Source organism: Schistocerca piceifrons, chromosome 10 (genome assembly GCF_021461385.2).
Source record: "Schistocerca piceifrons isolate TAMUIC-IGC-003096 chromosome 10, iqSchPice1.1, whole genome shotgun sequence".
Classification (NCBI taxonomy): Eukaryota; Metazoa; Arthropoda; class Insecta; order Orthoptera; family Acrididae; genus Schistocerca; species Schistocerca piceifrons.
In genome coordinates, this window is record NC_060147.1 from 111970710 (window position 1) to 111996513 (window position 25804).

Below are 25804 nucleotides of genomic sequence, written 5' to 3' on the forward strand. Positions count from 1 at the left end.
TTAAGTCGTATATTACGTGAAAAGCGACAGAAATATGGAAAAAGGCAACACAGAGTCATATTGCTCCATGATAACGCCCCATCACACACAGCAAAACGATCAGGGAAACGATCGAGGCGTTCAGTTGGGAAGTACTAGCGCATGCGGCTTATTCTTCAGACTTGGCTCCGTCCGATTATTATCTATTTGCATCACTGGGACACGCTCTCACTGAACAATGCATCAATTCGTATGAAAATGTACGAAAATGGCTCTCTAGCCGTTTCGCTTCAAAAGATGAACTGTTTTTTTGGTGTGTCATTCATATTCTGCCAGAGAGGTGGGAGAAATTATAAATAGCAATGGGGATTATTTTGAATAAAATATTGTTTATAAGTTTTAAACAACAGACGTGTAATTATTGCAACGGTTTCATACTTCTACACCTGGTGAAAGATGGGTGCTGAGAAACCTGATCCCGAATCACAAGAGTGCACGAGCTGGAATCAGCCTCAATCACTTGATGCAGTATGTGCAACAGCTAAATTAGTTCGCTTTCGTATGTCCATTCTTCTCATTGGAGGTTTGGTGGTCTTCAGTCGTCCTTTAGATATTATTTATTATATGCCTATTAGTTTCGATGCTTCTGTACTCAATCTTCTGGCATTAACTGACTATGAGGGGGTTAACTCCAATCGTATACACAATTCATCGGTAGTGAATATCTATGAACTGCTTTTCGCAGACTACCCGCGTGCTGGCGTAAGCTGTCGCCAGCCGTGTGCTGGCGTAAGCTGTCGCCAGCACGCTGGTCGACAAAGAGGTTGCGAAAAGATCGATAATAGGCGCTGAATCAAGCGCGCCTTTCAGGAGAGAGGCCAAAGACAGACTCGCAAGCAACGCACCGCCGACGCCCTCTCGACCACCGGTATTTAGACCGCCGCCGCTGACGGGAGGGCCTGGTCAGTCACTGACAGTCAGCCCAGTCAGACGGTCAGTCAGTGAGCCAGAGTCGCAGCCACAGTTAGCTCAGTTACTTGCTCAGTCGCTATTCTAGTTGTCAGGTCACGTCACTGGCTACAAGACTTCAGTGTACATAGAGCTGCTTCACTAGCAGTGAGGCTAATGTGGACTATTACAGAAGAGCTTGTACGACAACAACTTGCTTAAAGGTAAGTAGCTTCCTGTTCTTATGAATAAAGAACCCTGTTAATACATGTGTGCAGTTGTGCTGCAGAAAGAAGACACCAGCTACCAAACAACATCCTTTCTCTTGCTTCCCCTGCTACAAAACTCTACAGTGGCAAGACGAAACAAAATCCTGTAACAATGATGATGTGTCTCCAACCATCAACTACATAATATTGGCTACTGATAAACGATGTATACGAATGGAGTTACCACCTCAGCATCAGTTAAGACCTGAAGATCGTATACTGGAGCACTGAAACTGGTAGCCATATAATACATAACACTGTAAGGACGACTGTAGATGTTCCATTTTATTATATAGATGGGCTCGTGTTCAGAATCAACACAGGTAATGAGACATGGGTGCACCACTTTTCCCCATAATCCAAGGCTGCCTCATTGCAGTTCACCAGCGGAAAAAAAATGTAATGTGTCACTCTCTGCCAGAAATGTTGTGGCTACAGTGCTCTGGAACGCAAAGGGAAGGGACTATCAATGTGGCACACTACTGCGACATCCTCACCAAACTCCTGCCCTGAGCCAGGATCTTGAATGAAGGTTTTGTGCTCTTGGACAAGAACGCAAAACCACACAGGCAATGCTCACACAGAATCAGACGTGTTAATTCGGATGAAACAGACTGAACTACCTAATGTACGGCCCCAGTCTTGCCCCATTGGTCTTTCACCTGCCCCCTGCATTGAAAGCCGCACTCTTCGAATATCACTCCCAAACCAGTGTTGAGGAGGAGCAGACTGTGCGACAATTTATTACATTGCAGGGCACCAAGTTTTACCAGAGTGATTTTTTAAATTGATTGCACTCTACAACAAATGTCTCAATGTCAGTTGAGACTATGTTGAAAAGTAGTGCAAGGTGGGTGTTCATGATGCCATGGTGTATTTGTTTTTGGCAGTTAAGTTTCCGTATGAAAAACAACGACTTACTTTCAGAATATCCCTCGTAAATGATGTATGAACTGTTAATCAAGACAGTTATGAAAGCGAAAATTTCCCCTCAGAATAAGAGCTCACCTTTGGCAGGGAGTAGCCCTGCAGCGAGGTGTCCTCCGTCACCTTGTGCGGGACGCTGATGGGTGCGGGGGTGTTGATCCGCATCACCTCCCTCAGCGTGGCCTCGGTGTACGGCAGGCTGTAACAGGCGAGCATGTGCTTTTTCACTTGTGTGTCATTATCAAGTGGGCAACTTTGCTTCTAGGTGTAACAGATTTTGACAGCTGTGCAGACTCCCATATGTAGAACATAGAGATAGGCATCTATGCCCTGAAAGGCAGCTGAAAGGACTGAAAACAAACAAGTTGCCAGGTCAGATGGACTCCACATTTGGTTTTACAGGGAGTACTCTTCAGCATTGGCCCCATACTTAGCTTGAATTTAGCGGTAATTACTCGCCCTGCTAAAATTCCTAAGCGACTGGAAATAAGTGCAGCTAACTGCTGTTTGTAAGAAGGTTACCTATAAATTCACAGACCAACATCCTTAATGCTGCAGAATTCTTGAACACATTCTAAATTCGTCAATAAATTTTCTTGGAGAACCAAAGCTCACATCGACAAACCAGAATCCCATGAGCCATGAATAAAGGGCAACTGGCAGATTCCATTTTCCTGCATATTTGACATAATACCACTCTGTGGACCGTTAACGACTCTCTGAGGATAAAGAGTAGGTTCTCAGATACGTGAGTGGCTCAAAGACTTTCCAAGTACAGGTACATGGAGCACTCAAAAAATTTCCGTTTGGGGCATTGCTGCACCCTACATGCAACATAGTGCGACTCCAATGAAGGTATATAAGCATCAACATATAGACAAGAGATTGATGTGGTATTTGTCTTTCTGACGTGTATGAAGTAAGTGCAGAAAGGTGAACTTGGTTGGCTCCAGCACAATGCGACTTAACTTCTGAGGTCATCAGTCGCCTAGAACTTAGAACTAATTAAACCTAACTAACCTAAGGACATCACACACATCCATGCCCGAGGCAGGATTCGAACCTGCGACTGGAGCGGTCGCCCGGCTCCGGACTGTAGCTCCTAGAACTGCACGGCCACTCCGGCTGGCTCAAAGGTGAACTACAGGGACGTTATTGCCACAAACGTCCAAATAGGACCAACGTTCCATCATTCTTTTCTTGACTACCGAAGGACAAATACCGATAGACATCTATCAGGAGATGAAGATGTGTATGAGGCAGCATGTCTGTACAAAACCACTGTTGCGGAATGGTATGCAAAGTTCCGTGCTGGTGCCAATTCGACACAAGACGCTGGTCGATATAGGAGGCCAGCAAAAGTTCACCGATTCAAGTGGAAGACAGTCGAGCACCTGTTCTATAGTCCCGATCTCTCTCCATGCGATCATCATGCTTTTGATCCCTTAAAAGTTTGCCTTGAAGGGGCGACGATTTCTGTCGGACAAGGATCAAGGATGTGCAGCAGGCAGTTTATGGACTTCCTCAAGCAGCAGCACATGGCGTTTTACCAAATGGATATTTTCCGTCTGGTTCATCGAAGGAATGATTGCCCCAATTCTCATGGCAATTTTGTCTCATTGGCATGCTGATCATGAGGTGTGCAGCCTTCGAATAGAAACTTTTTTATCGCTCCTTATATTAGAACGTACTGCCTTTCCTGAATGGGGAGTGTTCACCTGATGCAAAGGTATCACTCTGAGTGCCCCATGGAAGTGTGATAGGACTGCTCTTGTTCTCTATACACATAAACGATCTTATGGATGTGGTGAGCAGAAATCTGTGGCTGTTTGCTGATATGCTGTAGTGTACAGGAGTTTAATTTTTGAGTAAATACAGGAAGATAGAAGATGACTTATTGTTAGATAGAATTTCTAGTTGATGTGATAAATGGTAGCTTGTTTTGAATGTGGGGTAAGTTAAAGAAGATGAGTAGAAAAAAATATTCTGCAGTGTTCAAATACAGTAATAGTGGTGTGAAACGGAGTGAGTATGCAGTACCAGTTGTAGGGTAGGCAAACTGTCGACTTCAGTGTATTGGGAGAGTTCTAGGTAGTTTAATCTGTTATCTACTATCTGTTACATGCAAAAAACAGAGTGGACGTGTGTATGCGTGTATGTCCACGATCTCCTACTAAACACATAGGTCGATTTTACGAAGATTTGTCACAGAAACAACAGGCCTCAGTAGTATCAGTACTGTGGGTCTATAACCTCCTAGCTCCAAGAGGAGCGGAGATATGGACAAAAACGTATTTTTCCAGCCATTTGCGTGTGGGTTGCCTTTCATGACACACGTTTTGTGGGAACAGAACCCGCCAGGTTAGCCGAGAGCGCTAATGCGCTGCTTCCTGGACTCGGGTAGGCGCGCCAGCCTCAGTTCGAATCCGCCCGGCAGATTAACGACGCCATGGATGTGGTTTTTAGGCGGTTTTCGACATCCCACCAGGTGAATACCAGGCTGGTCCTCACGTCCCTCCTTAGTTACACGAGGCGCTGACATTTGCTACACATTCGCAGTGTTTCATGATTTACACTAGATGCAGACAGCTGGGGTACACTAATTCCTTCCTGTGGGGTACGGGGTGGCGGCAGGAAGGGCATCTGGCCACCCCTTAAAATTAACCATGCCAAATCTGTACTTAACCCTGACAATCGTGTGCACAATGCAGGACAAGGCAGTAGCAAAGGAAAGCTTGTGTGGGAACAGAAACGACCTGCCAATTCAACCTGATTTGCAGGGAAGCCTACATGTCAGGGGCAAGAAACGGTTTTCCAGAGCCTGACATATACGCTACCCTGCATCACAGATGTGTTAGAGTAGTATCGGCCTGCTTTATCGATCTGTGCTGCATGGCGGCCTGAACGTTTGGGGCAAACAAACGATTTTCAATACTGTGATGTGTAGTCTACCCTGTATGGCGAGTGTGTTGTGGGAATAGTATGAGTCAGCTTTAAATATGAATAGAGGTGGGGATGGGCAGAGTGAAACTATGAGGGAACGGACAGAGAGAGGGGAGAAAGGGGAGATGCATGAGGCAGCTGAAAGGTGTGGATGGGTAGTTGGTAGGTGGAAAAGAAAAAGGGGGTGATGGAGACGTAAAGAGAGAGGGGAAGGAGGATATGGTCAGAGGAAGGAGTAGGAATATATGGTCAGAGAGAAGGGGTGGAGGAAATGGACAATGTGAAGAGGAGGAGGAGGAGGAGGAGGAGGTGAAGAGACAGAGAGTGTGAGAAGGAGGAGATAGATGGAGGTGGGAAGGTAAAATGGAAGATGAAGGAAGAGGTGGACACAGAGAGGAGGAGAAGGAGGAGGTGTGTTTAATATATGTGTCAAATACATATTTGAGCTAAGCCATGGCAAAAAGGCTAGTTCATTTATGAAGGAGACTGTAAACAGAACACTTTTGCAACCCACTACTGAGTACTGCTCGAATGTTTGGTACCCATACCAGGTTTGATTAAAGTAAGGCATTGAAGCAACTAAGAAGCACACTGCTAGATTTGTCACCAGTAGGTTCAGTCAACACACGAGTACTATGGAAATGCTCTGTGAAATCAAATAGCATCTCTGGATGGAAGATGACATTCTTTCTATGAAACGCTATTGAGGAAGTTTAGAAAATCGGCATTTGCGACTGCTACGACTAAGACACATCTCATGTAATGATTGCAAAGGCAAGATAGGAGAAAGCAGGACTCTTACAGAAGCATTTAGACAGTCACTTTCCCCTCGCTTCGCTTGCGAGTGGAACAGGAAATGATGACCAACAGCGGCGGAGAGTGCCTTCCACCATGCACTGTATGGTGGGTTGTAAAGTATTTACAGGAGGTGGAAATACAGGAAAACCGTTGGCATCCAAAACAGCTTCTAATCGCTTCTAATCTTCTCAGAATATATAGATACAGCTCCTGTATGGTTTTCAAGCGAGTGTTCTACCATTCTTCCTCCAAAATAGTGGCAAGATCAGGTAATGATGATGGAGCTGGATAGCTATCATACACCTATCTCTCCAAAGTACATGTCAACGGCTCAATAATATTCAGATGCAGTAGCCAGGGGAGATGTGACAATTCATCTTCGTTCTCACAAAACTAGTCCTGGATGATGTGAGCCGGGTGAATACGTTCTGTCGTCTGTTACACAGATTCGCCACTGAGGAACAAGTATTGTGCCATGGGTTGGACTTGGAAGGATAAATGGTCCCAAATCCTCGGAGAGTAACCATGATACCTAACGAATATCACACTGTGACTGCCCAAACCATTACCAAACCCATGCCGTATTTCACTGTCGGTAGCAAATTGTGTGTATCACAGGCTTGGGATGGCTTACTCCAGACGTAAGCTCGAGCAGAAGTTGGAAACAGCGTGGAACAGGGCTCATCGCCAAGTGACTTCTTTTCATTGCTCCATAGTCAAGGTTTTACTGCTTCGGCACCACATTTTCTTGTTACAGGCATTTGCATCACTGATGAATTCCACCTTGCCCTGTAGTTCTCAGCTTATGAGCACCCTTCATGTTGTCCTCTTATTTTTCGTCAAAATCGTCTTCAATGACAGCCCATCATGGTCAGTCAACATACACTTTCGTTTGCGTTGTTGTTTAGTGTAGGATGTTCTTTCACCATCTCTGTATGCAGTATAAATCTTCGATACAGTGCCTCTTGAAACACCAAATACTTGAGTTAACTTGGTTACGAAAGCGCTCACCATACGAACACCAACAATTTTCCCACGTTCGAATTCATTTAGCTCCAACATAGTGTGTACCGAACGAGGTGGCGCAGTGGTTATCACACTGGACTCGCATTCGGGAGGAGGACGGTTCAAAATGGTTCAAATGGCTCTGAGCACTATGGGACTTAACTTATGAGGTCATTAGTCCCCTAGAACTTAGAACTAGTTAAACCTGACTATCCTAAGGACATCACACACATCCATGCCCGAGGCAGGATTCGAACCTGCGACTGTAGCGTTCGCGCGGTTGCAGACTGTAGCACCTAGAACCTCTCGGTCACCCCAGCCGGCGACGGTTCAAACTCGAGAGCAGCTATCCTGATTTACGTTTTCCGTTATTTCCCTAAATCGTTTCAGGAAATGCAGGGGTACTTCCTGTGAAAAGGCACTGCCGGCTTCCTTCTCATTCTTCCCTAAACCGATGAGGTTGATGACATCGTTGTTTGGTCCTCTCCCCCAAATCAACCATCCTACCATCTACATTCACATCTACATGGATACTCTGCAAATCATATTCAAGTGCCTGGCAGAGGGTTCATCGAACCACATTCACAATAATTCTCTATTAGTCTAATCTCGTGCAGCGCGCGGAGAAAATGAACACACATATCTCTCCGTGCAAGCTCTGATTTCCCTTATTTTATTATGATGATCGTTTTTTCCTGTGTAGGTTGGCGTCAACAAAATATTTTCTCATTCTGAGGAGAAAACTGGTGATTATAATTTCGTGAGGAGATTCCGCCACGACGAAAAACGCCTTTGCTTTAATGATGTCCATCCCAAATCCTGTATCATTTCAGTGACACTCTGTCTCCTATTTCGCGATACTACAAAGCGTGCTGCCCTTCTTTGATCTCTCTCGATGTACTCCGTCAATCCTACCTGGTCAAGATCCCACATCGTGCAGCATTATTCTAAAAGAGGACGGGCAAGCGTAGTGTAGGCAGTCTCTTTAGTAGATTTGTTACATTTTCTAAGTGTCCTGCGAATTAAACACAGTCTTTGTTTAGCCTTCCCCATAACATTTTCTGTGTGTTCCTTCCAATTTAAGTTGTTCGTAATTGTAATTCCTAGGTATTTAGTTGAGTTTATGGCATTTAGATTTGACTGATTTATCGTGTAACCGAAGTTTAACGGATTCCTTTCAGCACTAATGTGGATGACCTCACACTTTTCGTTATTTAGGATCAATTGGTAATGTTTGCGCCATACGGGTATCTTTTCTAAATCGTTTTGCAATTTCTTTTGATCTTCTGACGACTTTATTAGTCGATAAACGACAGTATCAACCGCAAACAACCTAAGACGGCTACTCAGATTGTCTCATAAATCGTTTATACAGATAAGAAACAGCAAAGGGCCTATAATACTACCTTTGGGAACGCCAGGAATCACATCCGTTTTACTCGACGACTTTCCGTCAATTACTACGAACTGTGACCTCTGTGACAGGAAATCACGAATCCAGTCACATAACTGAGACGGTATTCCATAAGCTCGCAATTTCATTACAAGCCGCCTGTGTGGTACGGTGTCAAAAAGCCTTCTGGAAATCTAGGCATACAGAATCAATTTGAAATCCCTTGTCAGTAGCACTGAACACTTCGTGTGAATAAAGAGCTAGTTGAGTTTCACAAGACTGAAGTTTTCTAAATCAGCGTTGATTGTGTGTCAAGCATAATGGAGTCACAACTACACACAAACACTACTCTGACCACGATTGACACTCGCATCGTATTGAGGACATTGCGCAGTCGCCATTCGTGGTCAAATGCAACAGCACAACCTCCAGGCTTGGGTAGGGTCAGCATTTACGTTCAAACACGCTTTTCTCACGATGTTTTCAAATTTTTGTCCAATCCCTGAATGCAGATGTAAATGATGGGCCTCAGAGACCAGAAAATGAAAACAACGGCTATATTATTATAGAAATGGCTGGGGTCACCAAACCTTTTTTTTTTTTTTTTTTTTTTTTTTAGAAAAAAAGCTGTTACTTATTGGGGAGGAAAATTCAAGTATTCACACTGAGGCAAGCACAGGAGGTTGAGAACTGCAACCATGTGCCCAATATCCACCTCACGTTCCTGGTCGATTTAAATACAGCTTGATTATTAGTCATTTCCATCCACTTACGTAACTGTATGCACATGGCTCGTATTCAATAATTCAGAACGTACCAACACGTAAATATGGTCACCGTTTATTCGAAAAACAGTTAACCGTAGCAGTTCCGCTTTGTTCTCCCAATCGTCTATTATTACAAACCATTTTCACTACAAACATTCTAGTTCTCAAATGTTCCCCATAAAAACCACAAAGAAAACTTAAATGAAGTATCATATACATGGCAACTATGGTTTCCTGTCATTCATACGCGTTTGTCGACTTTAATACTTGCCCTACTTTGGATGAGAACACTATAGTATGTTCACAACGCCCTGAACGAATAAAACGGCTATCACACACTCAATATTATTGATACAATAACATTGTGTGAATATATAGAGTAAAACTCGAAGCCAAGAACGGGACAATATTATTGTGCACTATATGCAGGGTGATTATAACTAAATTTCCAGTTTCAAAACGATGTAAAAAAGAACTGCTACTCAGAGTGACGTCAAATCTGCGCGGAATATCATCGAAAAATGGGGAAATGTTGTGGAAACAAAAGAAAATTTTCCCACTAGATGGCATTGTAAGCGTCATGACGTAAATGTGTTCAGCTACAAATGATACATGATTCGCGGTACCACAGCTGTAGTGTGAGTTGCATAATAAACCAACCGTACTGTGCAATGTGCATGACCGCATAAGTCTGACATTCAACATTTGTGGTACTGCTAGTTAGGTAAGCCTATCCATGACGGCAAGGTCGCACCACACCCGATAGGAAAAATCGGTTTGTAAATGTCCTGAGGCCAAAAAGCGCATAAAAAGCAACAGTGAAATCGATTTTATTTTCCTGAAGGCAAAAATCACATAAAATACAAAATGAGATCAGTTTTTAGCTAACCTGAGGCTGGTGCAAGACAGGTTCATAATGCTATCCACCGTTTTCTGGCAAAAGTTGAAACCGAGTAACAGCATATTCCACAACAGATCGGAGTGTCTCAGAAGTCAGGTCCAGAATGCGCTGCGCAATGCGTACCTCCAATACAGCTACTTTTGCAGTTGCAGCACTCAACACAGCGTCTGTCGGAGAACCTCACAGCCAGAAGTCACACGGATTAAGAACAGTTTATTTGGATGGCCGGGCTGTAGGGAAGTGACGGCTGATAATTCCAGCATTTCCGAAATGCCTCTGCAACACTTGATTCACTGGCTGTACAATATGCGAAGGAGCGCATTGTTGCATATAAATGGTCCTACCACACATCTACGTCGTTGAAGGGTTGGTGTGATGTTGGTGCGCAAAAGACTGTCGTAACGTTTCCCAGAGATCTACAGGTAATCGGACCCGCAGGACTCGTCACATTGAAAAAAACATGGCCCTACGATAAACGATGCCGTCAAACCGCAACACACAATCATTTTTGCAGAATGTAGTGGTACCCGCTGATGTGCGTGCGGATTTTCCCTTGCCCGCATTCCGCAGTTCTGTGTACTGAGATATCCTTGGAAATGGGCTTCGTCTGTCCACGTAATGTCCCATGGTCATTACACGTCGGTCTCCATGGCAGCAAGAAATTCCACAGCAAGAGTTTGTCTTACTGGCGGGTCAGCAGGGACAAACTTCCTGAACATGGGTGGTTTTGTGTGGATAGCAACGCAGGATGATTCGTAGGATTTTATGCACCGTGCTCGCAGGCATATCCAATGTCCGGGCAATTCCCCGTTCACTGGATGATTGCACACGACCGCTCAACCTCTCCTGCAATACTGTGGCCACATCTTCGACAGACATCGGATCAACTAGTAGAATCAGTCTACAAAAGAGATTGCCAGAAAAACACTCGTGCGACCCATCCTAGAATATTGCTCAAGTGTATGGGACCCAAAGCAGATAGGACTAACAGGTGATATTGAACGTGTGCAGAAAAAGGCAGCACGAATGGTCACAGGTTTTTGAATCCATGGGAGCAGCATTGCCACAGACATACTGAAGGAAACTTCCTGGCAGATCAAAACTGTGTGCCGGAATGAGACTCGAACTCGGGACCTTTGCCTTTCACGGGCAAGTGCTCTACCATCTGAGCTATCCAAGCACGACTCACGTCCCGTCCTCATAGCTTTACTTCCGCCAGTACCTCGTCTCATACCTTCCAAACTTTACAGAAGCTCTTCTGCGAACCTTGTAGAACTAGCACTCCTGAAAGGAAGGATACTGCGGAGACATGGCTTAGCCACAGCCTGGGGGATGTTTCCAGAAGGAGATTTTCACTCTGCGCTGGAGTGTGCGCTGATATGAAACTTCCTGGCAGATTAAAACTGTGTGCCGGACCGAGACTCGAACTCGGGACCTTTGCATTTCGCGGGCAAGTGTCATACCATCTGAGCTATCCAAGCACGACTCACGCCCGGTCCTCACAGCTCACACATGGGTAGCTCAGATGGCAGAGCACTTGCCCGCAAAAGGCAAAGGTTCCGAGTTCGAGTCTCGGTCTGGCACACAGTTTTAATCTGCCAGGAAGCTTCATATCAGCGCACACTCCGCTGCAGAGTGAAAATCTCATTCTGGATACTGATGGAATATTGACGTAAACTATCACGAGAAAGTCTGTTACCAAAGTTTCAAGAACCGCCTTTAAATGATTAGTCTAGGGATATACTGCAACCCCCTACGTATCGCTCACAGAGGGATCGTGAGGATAAGATTGGAATAATTACTGCACGCTCAGGGGCATTTAAACAATCGTTCTTCCCACGCTCCATACGTGGATGGAACAGGAGGAAGCCCTAATAACTGGTACAATGGGACGTACCCTCTGCCACGCACCTCACGGTGGTTTGCAGAGTATAGATGTAGAGCAAGCCTCTGTGGCCGAGGGGTTCTAGGCGCTTCAATCTGGAACCGCGTGACCGCTACGGTCGTAGGTTCGAATCCTGCCTCGGGCATGGGTGTGTGTGATGTCCTTAGGCTAGTTAGGTTTAAGTAGTTCTAAGGGGACTGATGACCTCAGATGTTAAGTCCCATAGTCCCATAGTGTCGTTCCGAATTTCGTAATCATTTTCTCCAGACCCTTGGCAGACACCGGACCAATGTCTTTTTTCATACCATTGAGCATCCGCAACTTCTGCAGGGCTCCTGGCGCAGTCACAGTTCTTGCCAAAGAGCTTTACCAGCAGCGCGCGATCCTTCAAGGAAACAGCCATGCTGGACGCCTCAGTTGCAAGCTAACGAACAACTATGCACTCCAAGTCTTTTATTTTGCAGTTTCTGTCGTTTACAGAGTTATTTAGTGGCACAAGTTTCGATAATTTTTTGTTGCCATTACGTTTTCTCCTACTTCGATAATATTCCGCTCAAATTTGACGTCACTATGAGCATTTTTTGTTTACAACAATCATAATCACCCTGAATATTTGGGACACGTCACTTAGAACTCTGCCTTCGTAGCAAACAAATGTGCGCTCGACGATGAGGACGTGTGTTGCGAGTTACTTGCTTATCTTTCAAAACACAAACATAAATTATGCAGAACTAGCGAAATACGCCCAAGAAGCTTTCTGTAAACATTTCGATGAACCAGGCTTTTTTTCATGGCATCATATATTCGTAAACCTCAACTTCAGCTAATTAGAAATTAAACAAGTCGGCTGTATAACTTTTCGCGTACATGTGCTGTTTTCTGCGTGATACTGTACTCCGACCACTGTTGCAAACGAAATAAAAAAATTATGCTGATCGATAGCTTACACGGTACTCTGTCTGTTACAAGTGTTTCAAGAAAACTAAACTTGTATGCTCACTGGTCTTATTTGCCAATTGTGAGAACTGCTACAAGGAAAATAGGCAGTTCTGATTACTGTCACGATACAATGTGCAACACCCCAAGAAATCCGAAAACCCAAATAAGAATGTCACGATAATTTAAAGTAGGGAACAGTGTTATCCTGAGATCTACGACAACTTTGACAATAATATAACACCTTAAAGTTTTGATGAACACCAATTTCAATAATTACTGAGTATGTCATGATATAAAGCTAAAAGAAAGCTTTTTTTAATTAGCTATCAAACATCTTAGCAATAATTGCAAATCAGTACGACAAAAGTTAAGTCCAAAGTAATATGCCGCTCTGAGATAACATTTATTGTGAAAGAGAGTTGTAAACGCGGCGAAAAGGAAATTCAATGCGTTTACAATGCTCGATCATGGAAAAGTTAGTTGCTTGCTAGCTTGCTTGCTATCAAGTCCAGAGAGAGCAACGTTTGTTATAGTACTACAAACGGAACGCTACGAGATTATTTCTATTAAAAAAAAAGTAATATTGTGTGATGGTGATGCGCGGACTTTGTTCTCAGTTATTCTGACTTGAGAACTTGAAATGAAGTGATATTCTGATAGTGCACGACGAGTTAACGAACTTTAATTATTGGAGATATTGTTGTTGGACTCAACCTTCATCGAAGTGAACAGTTACAACGCAGAATGGACATAGCATCGAAGACTGCAATACCTGATTAGTCGGGAGTAGGTAACATTAATACGACCACACGAAGATAATACAAATACGCCGATTGTAAAAGTTGTCGTAATTATCACGATCACCGAACTGAAAAGAATCTTAATTAATCTGATCCATCGGTGTGCGTGTGGTGTGATGATTATAAACTAACTGCTAATAAGGAACAATAAAATTGTTCGTCAGTAACGGAAATCTAACGTGTTGGCTCCATCATTAATTGACTGTGTGATAGTTGATGATCAAAATTAATTAACTGTGAACATTTTAAGTGAAAGAGTGACTTGATGAACATTGAGCATTGAAAGGAGTGTTTTGCCGCAACAATATCACGACGCACGAAAGCAAGATAGCATTATAGATTATCTCTGGATTTGCGCCGTGCCGTAGTGAACAATTCTGCCTAGCAACGTAACAACACCTGCTGATACTGAACCGCAAACGAATTTTCCCTCGCTTCAGTGATGTGAAACGACGCCGATGATGAACGATTCACTCAGTACTGCAATAACTAACTAACCGGGCATAGCAAATCATCATAAAACCATAACAGACAATTAAAATCAGCAGTTCGCATCGCTGAGAAGACTGTGCGGACTCGCAAACGCAAACTTTCATACATTACGCGAGGAACAGTTTTCTTTAGAGATTTCCAGGTGCTGTTCCAAGTTATCCGACGCGGACAGACAACCATCACTGCGCGTCGCGTCTCCATTCCACCGACAGAGCTGTAGCAGTCCCGCCTCGACATCAACAGCGACAACAAAAGGGGAGAGCGGATGTCACACATGGTGCTCGGTTTCCTCTGCTGTTGTGAACAACAACGTACCTGGCTTCTCCTGATCAATCAAAAGTTTCACTACTGGTGCTGCCTGATGCTTTCAACAGTCCGTGCACGACAGCGCAAGTCAGCAATACGTTCCAAAAAGCAGTGAGCGAAAATGCGATTTTTCAGGGGACCATATCTCTGCTTCTGTTGACCACAGACATAAGGGACCAAGTGTTTTCGATAGCCCATGGTCTACTTACCGTCTGTATACCTATCAGAAGGCCCGACGTAATGCAGCTATCCTGTTGTTCAGGGTCAAAATTTAAACATTACACACTTCCTGCAGCCGAGGCAAATTGAGCGAATCGGTTGGTTCTTTTGCATTAGGCGTGATGTAATGTGTACCTCAGGACGGCTTCTTAGAAAACTTCGAAAAACCATAATTTTTTGGTACTAAAAGTACCAATCGTGGGGATGGCATTTCCTATCGTTTATATTCATGGCAGATTGTCGACATTTTTACCAGACGTTGTTAAGATGATATTCTCGTGAAACGTCAAAACTCTTTTCGATATCGTTATCCGCTACTGAGATCCAGAGGTTCAAAGTTACTGCACATACGCACGTAATGTCCGGCCCGAGGCGTAAATGCAGTTTTAATTGAAACATGTTGCACATGTTAATAGTTCCAGGGTCATCATAAGAGTTATGAGGCGACCAAACTAAATTTAATTCACTGTTTTTTTAACAGTAAAACTTCATAACGCGCTGCCTCTGTATAATGGGCACTTCTCGCCTACACAAATAAGCCCAAACTGGTACTGCAGTGAGAAAAATGGGTTGATACGGGTCTTAATATGCCTGACAAAAACATAAAATGACTGACAAAAATTATGTAAAATTGGGAACTCTGACAAATTTAGTAAAATATTTCTAATAACATTTTTACTCTTATAAGAAACAAATCATAAGCAGGGCGTTTCTGATGAATTGCAAAAAATGGTTAAAATGGCTCTGAGCACTATGGGACTTAACATCTATGGCCATGAGTCCCCGAGAACTACTTAAACCTAACTAACCTAAGGACATCACACAACACCCAGTCATCACGAGGCAGAGAAAATCCCTGACCCCGCCGGGAACCGAACCCGGGAACCCGGGCGCGGGAAGCGAGAACGCTACCCCACGACCACGAGCTGCGGACGATGAATTGCAGTCGATGAGCAAAGACACCAGAGAAAATGTAAAGCAAACGATTTTGTGTTAACCTTATGTCACGAGCGCTTATTGTTGTTTATGTGTGTCAAATGGTTCAATTGACTCTAAGCATTATGGGACTTAACAGCTGAGGTCATGAGTCCCCTAAACTTCGAACTAATTAAACCTAACTAAGGACATCACACACATCCATGCCCGAGGCAGGATTCCAACCTGCGACCGTAGCAGCCGCGTGGTTCCGGACTGAAGCGCCTAGAACGGCTCGGCCACCGCGGCCGGCCATATGTGTCAAGCTATATATATGTGTCGAAGTACTGGGTGATTATAATTAAAGTTACACTTTCAAACCGCTGTAGAAATAACACCACTGGTCAGAATGACGTCAAATTGCATCGGAATATTATCGGAAAAAACGTATGGCACAAGAAAAATAAATAGTTATAAAATGTAGCAATAGATGGCGCTTTGAGCATCATAATTTAATAGTGGTGGAGTAAAAATGGCAAATGAATCATACAACAATGCCTAAGGTGTACGTTTGACGTTAAACAAACTGTACTACTCAAGTGTGCATGGGTGTACAGGTGTGATTCTGTTGTTTACGTAAGACCATCCACCACGGCAAGGTCATAGTACATTGGATGGGAAAAATCGGTTTTTATTATTGTCCTGAGGCCAAAAAGTTGAAATCGAGAAACAGCATGTTCCGTAACTGATCAGAGTGTTCTGGGTCACGTTCAGAATGTGTTGCGCCCTGCTTGCCTTCAGTGCAGCTTAAGTTTGCAATCGGAACACTGAACACAACATCTTTCAGATAGCCCCACAGCGAGAAGTCACACGGATTAATTTCAGGTGATCGGGAGGGCCAGGCTGCAGGGAAATGGTAGCTGATAATTCTAGCATTTCGAAATGGCCCTTCAGCAGCTGCTTAACTGGGTTTGCAATGTGTGAAGGTGCTCCATCTTGCATAAAAATGATCCCATCCACACACCCACGCTGTTGGAGAGCTGGAAATGACGTGGTTGCGCAGAAGACACCCATAGCGCTTACCCGCGACGGTACGGGTAACAGGACCGAAAGCATCTGTATCTTCCAAAAAATATGACCTTATGATAAATGATGCAGTAAACCCGCACCACACAGCGATCTTTTCAGGATAAATTGGTACTGGTTGTATAGCGTCCCCAGCGAAATAATAAAAAGACTTAAAAAACAGTATTTATAAAGAAGAGACATTTAAAAATTGAATAGTATACATTTTTCTCATGTACCCTTAAAATAATAATTTCCCTGTGTAAGTTTCGAGGGCAAAGAAATATAACAAAATGATCTAAAGAGACGACAAGATACGCTCTTTTGTTAATTTTTTAGTCGTCTTCACTTCTTCTCTTGTCTTGCATGTGTGTAGACGGACATCTTGCGAGTTCTGGCAAATGTAAGCATATTTGTGCTAATTAAGCAGATAATCTATTGATTTAATATTATTGTTCACTTTTAATTTGTAAGAGGTGATCCCGATTTCATGTCCGCCTTCCTTTAATTAACCTGCAGTGGAGTAATTTATAGTGCAACAATCGCAGCGGCCGATGCAGCCAACGACGCCATTACGTGGCGATATTAACTTTCATAAAAATTTGCGGAAGCGAAAACTCGCCCGCTGTTAACATAATATACATTTTTCTCCACAGCCGCCCGACGCTTCAGAAAATACGTAGCTTTAAGGTTCTTATTTTCAGTACCACAACCGAGAGCCAGAGCCAGGACTCCGACTACAATGCAATGGTTAACGGAGGTAAGAAGAAATACTATTGTGCGTGTGTGGGTCGCAATTATAATTAATAAGTAAAGATTATTTGCTTTAAAGAGAACTGACTAGCCGAGGAAATTAATATGAAAAGCTTATTCCATTGTTCAACTTATATACTCATGTTTTAAGATTCAGCGAGTCTAATTCCACTGAAGATCAATATTGTTAAAAAAACGAGAACTTCACAAAAGCGTTTAACTGTAAATCAAAATTAAAATGAAGTATCATTTTGATTAAGGCCCACCACGTAAGTCGGCAACAATCAACGTTACCAATAAATAATATATTAAATTACGACGGCCGACGGACGCGAGAGTTGATTTGCGTGTGGATTTTCCATTGTCCATATTCGACAATTCTGTGTATTGACATATCCTGTCAGATGGAAGTGGGCTTCCTTCGTCTGTTCACAAAATCTTCCACGGCCAATCATTGCCAACTTCCATGCGAGCAAGAAATTCTAAAGCACAGGTCTCTCTTGCTGGCAGGTCAACAGGAAGCAACTTGTGCACATGGGTAATTTTCAATGGATAGCAAAGAAGGTTGTTTCATAGGATTTTACGCACCGTGCTCACGTGTATGTCCAGTGTTCTGGCAATTATCAGTGCACTACACGTCTGCACACCACCACTCGTCTCCTCCTGCATTGCTGTGGCCGCTGCTTCCACTGACAAATCAATTCGTTTCCTCCCTCTACCAGGTTGAACACCAAAAGAACCTGTCTTTTCGCGTTTCCGAATAATTTTCTCCAAACCCATGACAGTCCTCGGACCAGTGCCCTTTCTCAAACCCTTCAGTGACCAAAACTTCTGCGGAGTGACGTGTGCACAGTCATCATACTTGTAATAAAGCTTTACAAGCAGAGCGCGATCCTGCATTGAGACAGTCCTGACGAATGTCACAGACGCGAAAGGAGGGAAAGCCTGGCGTGATTATACCAACTTCAATGGGTCGTGCGTAAGACAGATGTTTTCATTCATGTATTGTGACACATACAGCGCCATCTATTGATCAATTTTCGTACTATTCTTTTTTCTTCTGCCATACTCTTTCTCCCCTTCTCCAATAATATTTCGTTCCAATTTGACGTCATTCTGACCAGTGATGCTATTTCTACAGCGTTTCGAAAGTTTAACTTTAATTATAATCACCCTGTATATAAATAAAGTACCAAAACATTATAGGTATATGTGATTTGTCGTAGTGCTCCATAATCATTTAGAGGGCCCACACAACAGACAAGCAAGGTGGGCTGCCGACCTCCCTTCAAGAGCTCATATCAAAACATCACCAGTGGATGTAAACATCAACAGATTTTCTGCATAAACGTGGAAATACTTCGGGAAAAACCATGTGACAGAGATCCACTAATTGGAACTAATGTGATTAGGTGTAACGCTCCGCAGAATCGGTGTTATAAGCACGCCGGCAGTGACAGACTGGTGTGCGTACCTACAGCTAGGACAGCGCTGGCCAATACCTATACCAGCTGTAGCCTAGTAGACACTCGCTGTAGCCTTCAGTAGAAAATTGTATTTTATTGGGTGTAACGCCACTTTGTAATTGTATGGAGTAGTATTTTGGTTATTATTTTTTTCATTGTCTTGTACTCTTATCTGGCTTTTGCCATTACAACAATTGTTGTGTTTATTGTTCTTGCGTTTGAAACTGAGTGCATGCCAGAAGGCGTTTAAATGAAGCGTGTTCAAAACTTGATCGTTAGTTCTTTCCTGCCAACTGCAGGACGCTATAAGATTCGTTTTACATATGCAACATGGAAAAGGATACCAAAGAAAAAATGCTCCTGTCGGAATACATAAGATGCGAATACGTTCCTCTTTGAAAGACACTGGCAGAAGTGTGGAGGACCAGCCCCCTCAATCCTCAATCCGTCCCCCTCACCAAACAATTTGGCATGCGAACATATTCGCGCGTATACTGAGTGAGAGTAGCAGAGAGAGGCAGTGACGGTGGAAGAGAGAGGAGACGGTGATGGTAGGAGAGAGGAAGTGGCAGTGAATGAGAGATGAATGAAGACAGTAGCAGTGGGAGCCAAAGAGAGAGAAGATATTGGTGGTCAGTGAGAGGCAGTGCCAGTAAAACTGAAAGAGAGATGGGTGGAGACAGAAGGAGTGGGAGCAAAAGAGAGAGGAGACATTGGAAACGAAAAAGTCAGATGGATGGAGACCATACATAGGCTTTGGAGGGTCTGGATCCTTCCAGACTGGCGAACGTTAACACATAGGTCTAGGGGAAGGTGCAGATTGGACAGAAATTTTAAACACATGGGTATACGGGAAAAATTAAATTGCCCCCCCCCCCCCGTCCTAGAATTTTTGAGCTGCTGAGGTATGGTGGAAACAGTGGCATTGGGAATGAAAGACAAAAGGAGAGAGTGTAATTGAGAGAGGATACAGTGAGGGGATATACTGTAATTCAATGGGAGAAAAAGGAGCCAGTGAGAGAGTAACCCATTTACAACACTTCGTTGTGTCACTGTGGTGCCAATAGATGCTCAAATTGCTGCCGCAGACGCAGTACGATTCGCCAGAGTCATACACCGAACACGACGGTCTTCCCTCTCAACAGCACCATGTCATGTCCAGAGACTGGTCTTCATGAGACCGTACATTCTCGCAAAAGGAACATTCACTTGTCATTGCTCTATTACACGACTTCGTTCAAACTCAGTAGGGCGTTGATAAGGCCGTCTTTGTAGCCTTAAAGACATTCTTGACTAACAACAACTCACCACGTCTAATCTCAAAGGTAACTAACCGCCGCGACCGTTAGAGCGTGTAATTGAAGCAAACCTGATTTGCTTTCTGATAGTGGCACTAAAGCGGACCTTATTTGCAACCTCATACGCGACTGGCGCGAAATTTGAGTAGACGTCATATTTCAGATGTAGAAACAAGCGAACCAATTCTCATTTATGTCGCAAAACTCGTTCTTGGTTTTGTGATTTTTCCCGTCAGTATAGTTGGATGTCACTGATAGAAGACAGAAAGAATCTGAGGGCAACTGTCGATGCTACTCAGACAGGAAAGTGATGGCCCCTTGACTAAACCGTTGGGGTCTGCTGGGAGCACACATTTCACATTTTAACTGTTTGAGTGCTATGTTTTGGAAGGTGGCACGAGGTGCTGCTGCTGCTGATTAAGCGTCTGAAGAGACTAAACGTGTAAGGCCGACGGTCTCTTAGACCCCCACTCAGGTCAGAATCTGTTAATGACATCTGTGTGCATGTAGAGCTAAGCTGATGTCCAACAGTGAGAGAATTTTCTGAATGTCTGTGTAGCGTGGGACATAGATAACAGCCCAGATGCGGAGAAACCACACTCCAAGCTTGCTAGCGCACCAGCCATCGACGTTAATCTTCAAAGCAGATTCGATCCGTATCAGGCTCACCTCCTTGAGTCCTGGAAGCAGTGCGTTTTTAACCTTCACTACTGGCCATTAAAATTGCTGCACCAAGAAGAAATGCAGATGATAAACGGGTATTCATTGGGCAAATATATTATACTAGAACTGACCTGTGATTACATTTTCACGCAGTTTGGGTGCATAGATCCTGAGAAATCAGTACCCAGAACAACCACCTCTGGCCGTAATAGCGGCCTTGATACGCCTGGGGATTGAGTCAAACAGAGCTTGGATGGCGTGTATAGGTTCAGCTGCCCAAGCAGCTTCAACACGATACCATAGTTCATCGAGAGTAGTGACTGGCGTATTGTGAAGAGCCAGTTGATCGGCCACCATTGACCAGACGTTTTCAATTGGTGAGAGATCTAGAGAATGTGCTGGCCAGGGCAGCAGTCGAACATTTTCTATATCCAGAAAGACCCGTACAGGTCCTGCAACATACGGCCGTGCATTTTCCTGCTGAAATGTAGGGTTTCGCAGGGATCGAAAGAAGGGTAGAGCCACGGGTTGTAAGACATCTGAAATGTAACGTCCACTGTTCAAAGTGCCGTCAATGCGAACAAGAGGTGATCGAGACGTGTAATCAATGGCACACCATACCATCACGCCAGGTGATACGCCAGTATGGCGATGACGAATACACGCTTCCAATGTGCGTTCACCGCGATGTCACCAAACACGGATGCGACCATCATGATGCTGTAAACAGAACCTGGATTCATCCGAAAAAATGACGTTTTGCCATTCGTGCACCCAGGTTCGTCGTTGAGTACACCATCGCAGGCGCTCCTGTCAGTGATGCAGCGTCAAGGGTAACCGCAGCCACGGTCTCCGAGCTGATAGTCCGTGCTGCTGCAAACGTCGTCGAACTGTTCGTGCAGATGGTTGTTGTTGTCTTGCAAACGTCCCCATCTGTTGACTCAGGGATCGAGACGTGGCTGCACGATCCGTTACAGCCATGCTGATAAGATGCCTGTCATCTCGACTGCTAGTGATACGAGGCCGTTGGGATCCAGCACGGCGTTCCGTATCATCCTCCTGAACCCATCCATTCCATATTGTGCTAACAGTGATTTGATCTCGACCAACGCGAGCAGCAATGTCGCGATACGATAAACCGCAATAGCGATAGGCTACAGTCCGACCTTTATCAAGGTCGGAAACGTGATGGTAGGCATTTCCCCTCCTTACACGAGGCATCACAGCAACGTTTTACCAGCCAACGCCGGTCAACTGCTGTTTGTGTATGAGAAATCGGTCGGAAACTTTCGTCATGTCAGCACGTTGTAGGTGTCGCCACCGTTGCCAACCTTGTGTGAATGCTCTGAAAAGGTAATCATTTGCATATCACAGCGTCCTCTTCCTGTCGGTTAAATTTCGCGTCTGTAGCACGTCATCTTCGTGGTGTAGCAATTTTAATGGCCAGTAGTATATAGCAAATGGAAAACCACCTAATTCACACTAGCCTGAGTGCTAGGAACATGGTAGTTAACCTGGAGTTTATATTCCATCTAGGTATTAATGTGTCGCAAGCTAACACCATATGCTACGAGGGCTATCCACAAAGTACATTACGTTTTCGTTTGTGTCCGTTAGGGGCGGGGCTAGAGCGGCCGTCTTGGTGTCATGGCATTCCGCCGCTCAGTCGGCATCCTGCCGTGCTAGTGAGAGGTTCGTGCTGTACTCCGTTGAGTTAATGTGACAGTTTGAAGTGTCAGCGTTAATTGAATATGCCGCGAAGTGTGAAGTGCGTGCTGTAATAAGGTTTCTGACTGCAAAAAACTGTACACCGATAGAAATCTATCGGCAGCTTTGTGAAGTGTATGGGGACAACATAATCACTGAAGGTGGAGTGCGTCAATGGGTCATAAAATTTAAAAATGGCCGAACTAACGTTCACGACGAAGAGCAAAGTGGAAGACCCAGCATAGTGACTGCCGAACTTGTCGAAAAAGTCGATGCCGCGGTCCGTGAAAACCGTAAGTTCACAATAACGGAACTCTCTATCAGTTTTCCCCAAATTTCACGAAGTTTGTTGCACGAAATCATTACCGAAAAGCTTGGTTACCACAAGTTTTGTGCAAGATGGATACCAAAAATCTGGACAGAGATTCACAAAAATCAGCGAATGGCTGCAGCGTTAACGTTTTTGGACGCTTACGAGAAAGATGGCGACTGATTACTTGATCGCATCGTTACTGGTGACGAAACATGGGTTAAGCATGTGAACTGCGAGACAAAATTGCAGTCAGTGCAGTGGGGGCACACAAATTCCCCCCAAAAACCCAAGAAATGCATGCAGACAATGTCGGCAAGGAAGGTGATGGCGACTGTCTTTTGGGACAGAAAAGGTGTGATTTTTGTGGATTTCCTGGAAAGAGGCACTAAAATAAACTCTCAAAGGTATTGCCAAACTCTGCACAACCTCAGAAGAGCAATACAAAACAAGCGCAGGGGAAAGTTGGACTCAAAGATCTTGCTGATTCACGACAACGCCCGGGCCCACACGGCAAATGCCACTCGTGAAGTTCTCGAATCTTTTAAGTGGGAGTTGTTTCCTCATCCGCCGTACAGTCCCGACCTGGCACCGAGCGACTTCCACTTACTCCCAGCGATGAAGAAGTGGTTGGCTATGCAGCGTTTTGATGACGACGCACAGCTTCAAGAAGACGTAACCACGTGGTTGAAGGCGCAGGCGGCCGAATTTTACGACGAAGGAATTTCCGAGCCTTAATTTAAATGGCAACTATGTAGAAAAGTAGTATTTAAGTGTGGCTTTCATCTGTGTATAATGAAAAAATTTTCCAATACTTTATTAATTTTTTATTCCAAAACGTAATGTACTTTGTGGATAGCCCTCGTATATTTGTTGGCTGGGCAACGTTTTAATTCATATTTGGGTACTGCATGGTAGCGTTTACCTAACAGACGTAGTGGCCAAGAAGAAGGCATACTCACTGTGGCCTGTCGTCCAGAGTAGGCGCCCTGCCGTGGCCCACCACGGAGTCCAGCTCCTGCTGCACTCGCCGCATCACCGACGGATGGTGGGCCGCGTAGATCAGGGCCCAGGTCACTGCAGAGGTGAGCGCGGTCGCGCTCGGGAAGAACATGTCCAGCAGGATTATGGCCAGCTGCTCCGCTGGAAAGACGAGAGCCGCGGTTACCACAAACACTCCCTGTTGCCCCTCTTGTACACTTTTCTTCACAACCTAATTGAGGCGGAGTCTTCGGCAATGTAGGGAGTAGGTTCCAAATCCGAATTTGACCATCCAGATTCTAACATTCTGCGTGGTGTCTGTTTGTTCTAAGTCGTGTCTCCCTACCACTTTCGAGCAAAGACGCTCTGAGCGTGTTTTTTAGGGAATTGACTAGTTTGAACCTGGGACCTGTTGCTGGTAAGGAGACGCCAGACCACACATGACATGTAGAACTCAGAAGAGTTCAGTGAGACTAGCGATGATATAACCAAATACTTAATGATTTCAGCGTCAGCTCCACTGCACTCCCTGCAAAAGAATCTTAATACTAACTAAATTTAGTGGAAGGGGTTCAAGGCTTTCTCATTTTTAGTTAGCTGGTAAAATAACGTCGAAAAAGCAGTTAAGTTTACCATTGGAAATTTTATTCTACTCACAAAACATTGTTTATAAATTGCACTATTGATAACAGGAATATTTTAATACAGGATGATAAAAACCAACTGCATTCAACAAAAATGTGAACGAATATTCCCTGAATGGGTTTCCAAGTTCTACAATGGATTAAAGGATGACCTATGCCGTATCACATCTATAATCTAGGTTTAAATTAAGTTTCGTAAAAGAGAAAACCATCAAAATGGTCTACAGTGACCCTCAATTATAAGTTTCCTTTAATTTCCGTCTATGGTCACAATTTTTTCTGTTTAACAGATTACCGGTTTCGGTCTTTAATGACCATCATCAGATCTGTCTCATAAAATCAAAGTCCTAATGAGACATATCTGATGATGGTCATTAAAGACCGAAACCGGTAATCTGTTAAACAGAAAAAATTGTGACCATAGACGGAAATTAAAGGAAACTTATTACATATACGGATCACTGTGTTTTTTGCGACGATGTCGCAGCTTGTGAAACCCTCAATTATCTTTAATTACTTATTTAACTTGTCGTAAATTACAGTGGCTGATGTGGCTTCTCACTAATTATATAACAGAAAAATCATCGCGTTTCAGATTTTAACTTCAAGTAGCAAATGTGAATACCATGAGCTTTAATTGACGATCGACACTAGTATTACGCAAAAAGGGGATGTAACAGATGAGACTTCTGCAGTTCTGATGTGAAGCCTTATGACTCTTATGCGGCATCACGTGCGTTCATTACCTTGTCGGTGGTTAGTCAGCGTCAGGGGGCGGCGGGCGGGGCAGCTCCACACACCACGCTGTCTCGGAAGCAACTCTTTCTAACTTATCCTTACTACAATCTACCGAAGTTGGTTTAAGAAAAGCTATCTGGCTGTGTTTTCAACTGTCCAATCAGGGTCTCAATGTTAACCTTAAGCTCTGCTTACAAAAATTCTGTCTATCCAATGAGAAACATTGTACTTTTCGTGGTGGGGCAATGTTTTTAATGTTTGCTACGTAACAGAGACGTGTATAGTCTCACGCTAAAACTTGCAGCTGGTGTGGCCCTTTAGTGTTATCGTAAGATCTATACTGTTCTTCTCGAGGGCTCTATCTTTTAACATGGGCGGGGGGGGGGGGGGGGGTGGTCTTGGCGGTCGGCCAACGATGTGGGTGTCCGTTCCTTATCGTAGGGCCTTCTAGCTTAACACGGTTCTGCTCTCGGCTTCTGCTCTCGTTTCTCCCCTCGGAACTGCGTCTGTTAGACGATGGGAAGGTATGACATGCATTTAGGCATTCTTATGTTAGTCTGTGGTATTCCATTTGATCACTCGTTGATCGTATTACTTTGGTTAATTTAATGTCAGGATTTATTCGGAGCTATCTGACATATTGCCGGATTTGCTATCATGTCAGGGATTTCATGGAAGCTGTTGGATTTGCCT

The 25804-nt window shown here is 44.1% G+C and overlaps 1 protein-coding gene across 1 annotated transcript in view; it reads right to left on the reverse strand.

The window, feature by feature from the left end:
• LOC124719056 (probable cytochrome P450 304a1) overlaps positions 1-25804 on the reverse strand; it is an 89623-nt gene that overhangs the window by 17112 nt on the left and 46707 nt on the right. Inside the window, exons 6-7 of the mRNA XM_047244726.1 lie at positions 23711-23891; positions 2205-2322 (exon numbers count right to left, since the gene is read on the reverse strand). Of these exons, the coding sequence (XP_047100682.1) occupies positions 2205-2322; positions 23711-23891 (299 nt within the window). The remainder of the gene's footprint in view (positions 1-2204; positions 2323-23710; positions 23892-25804) is intronic.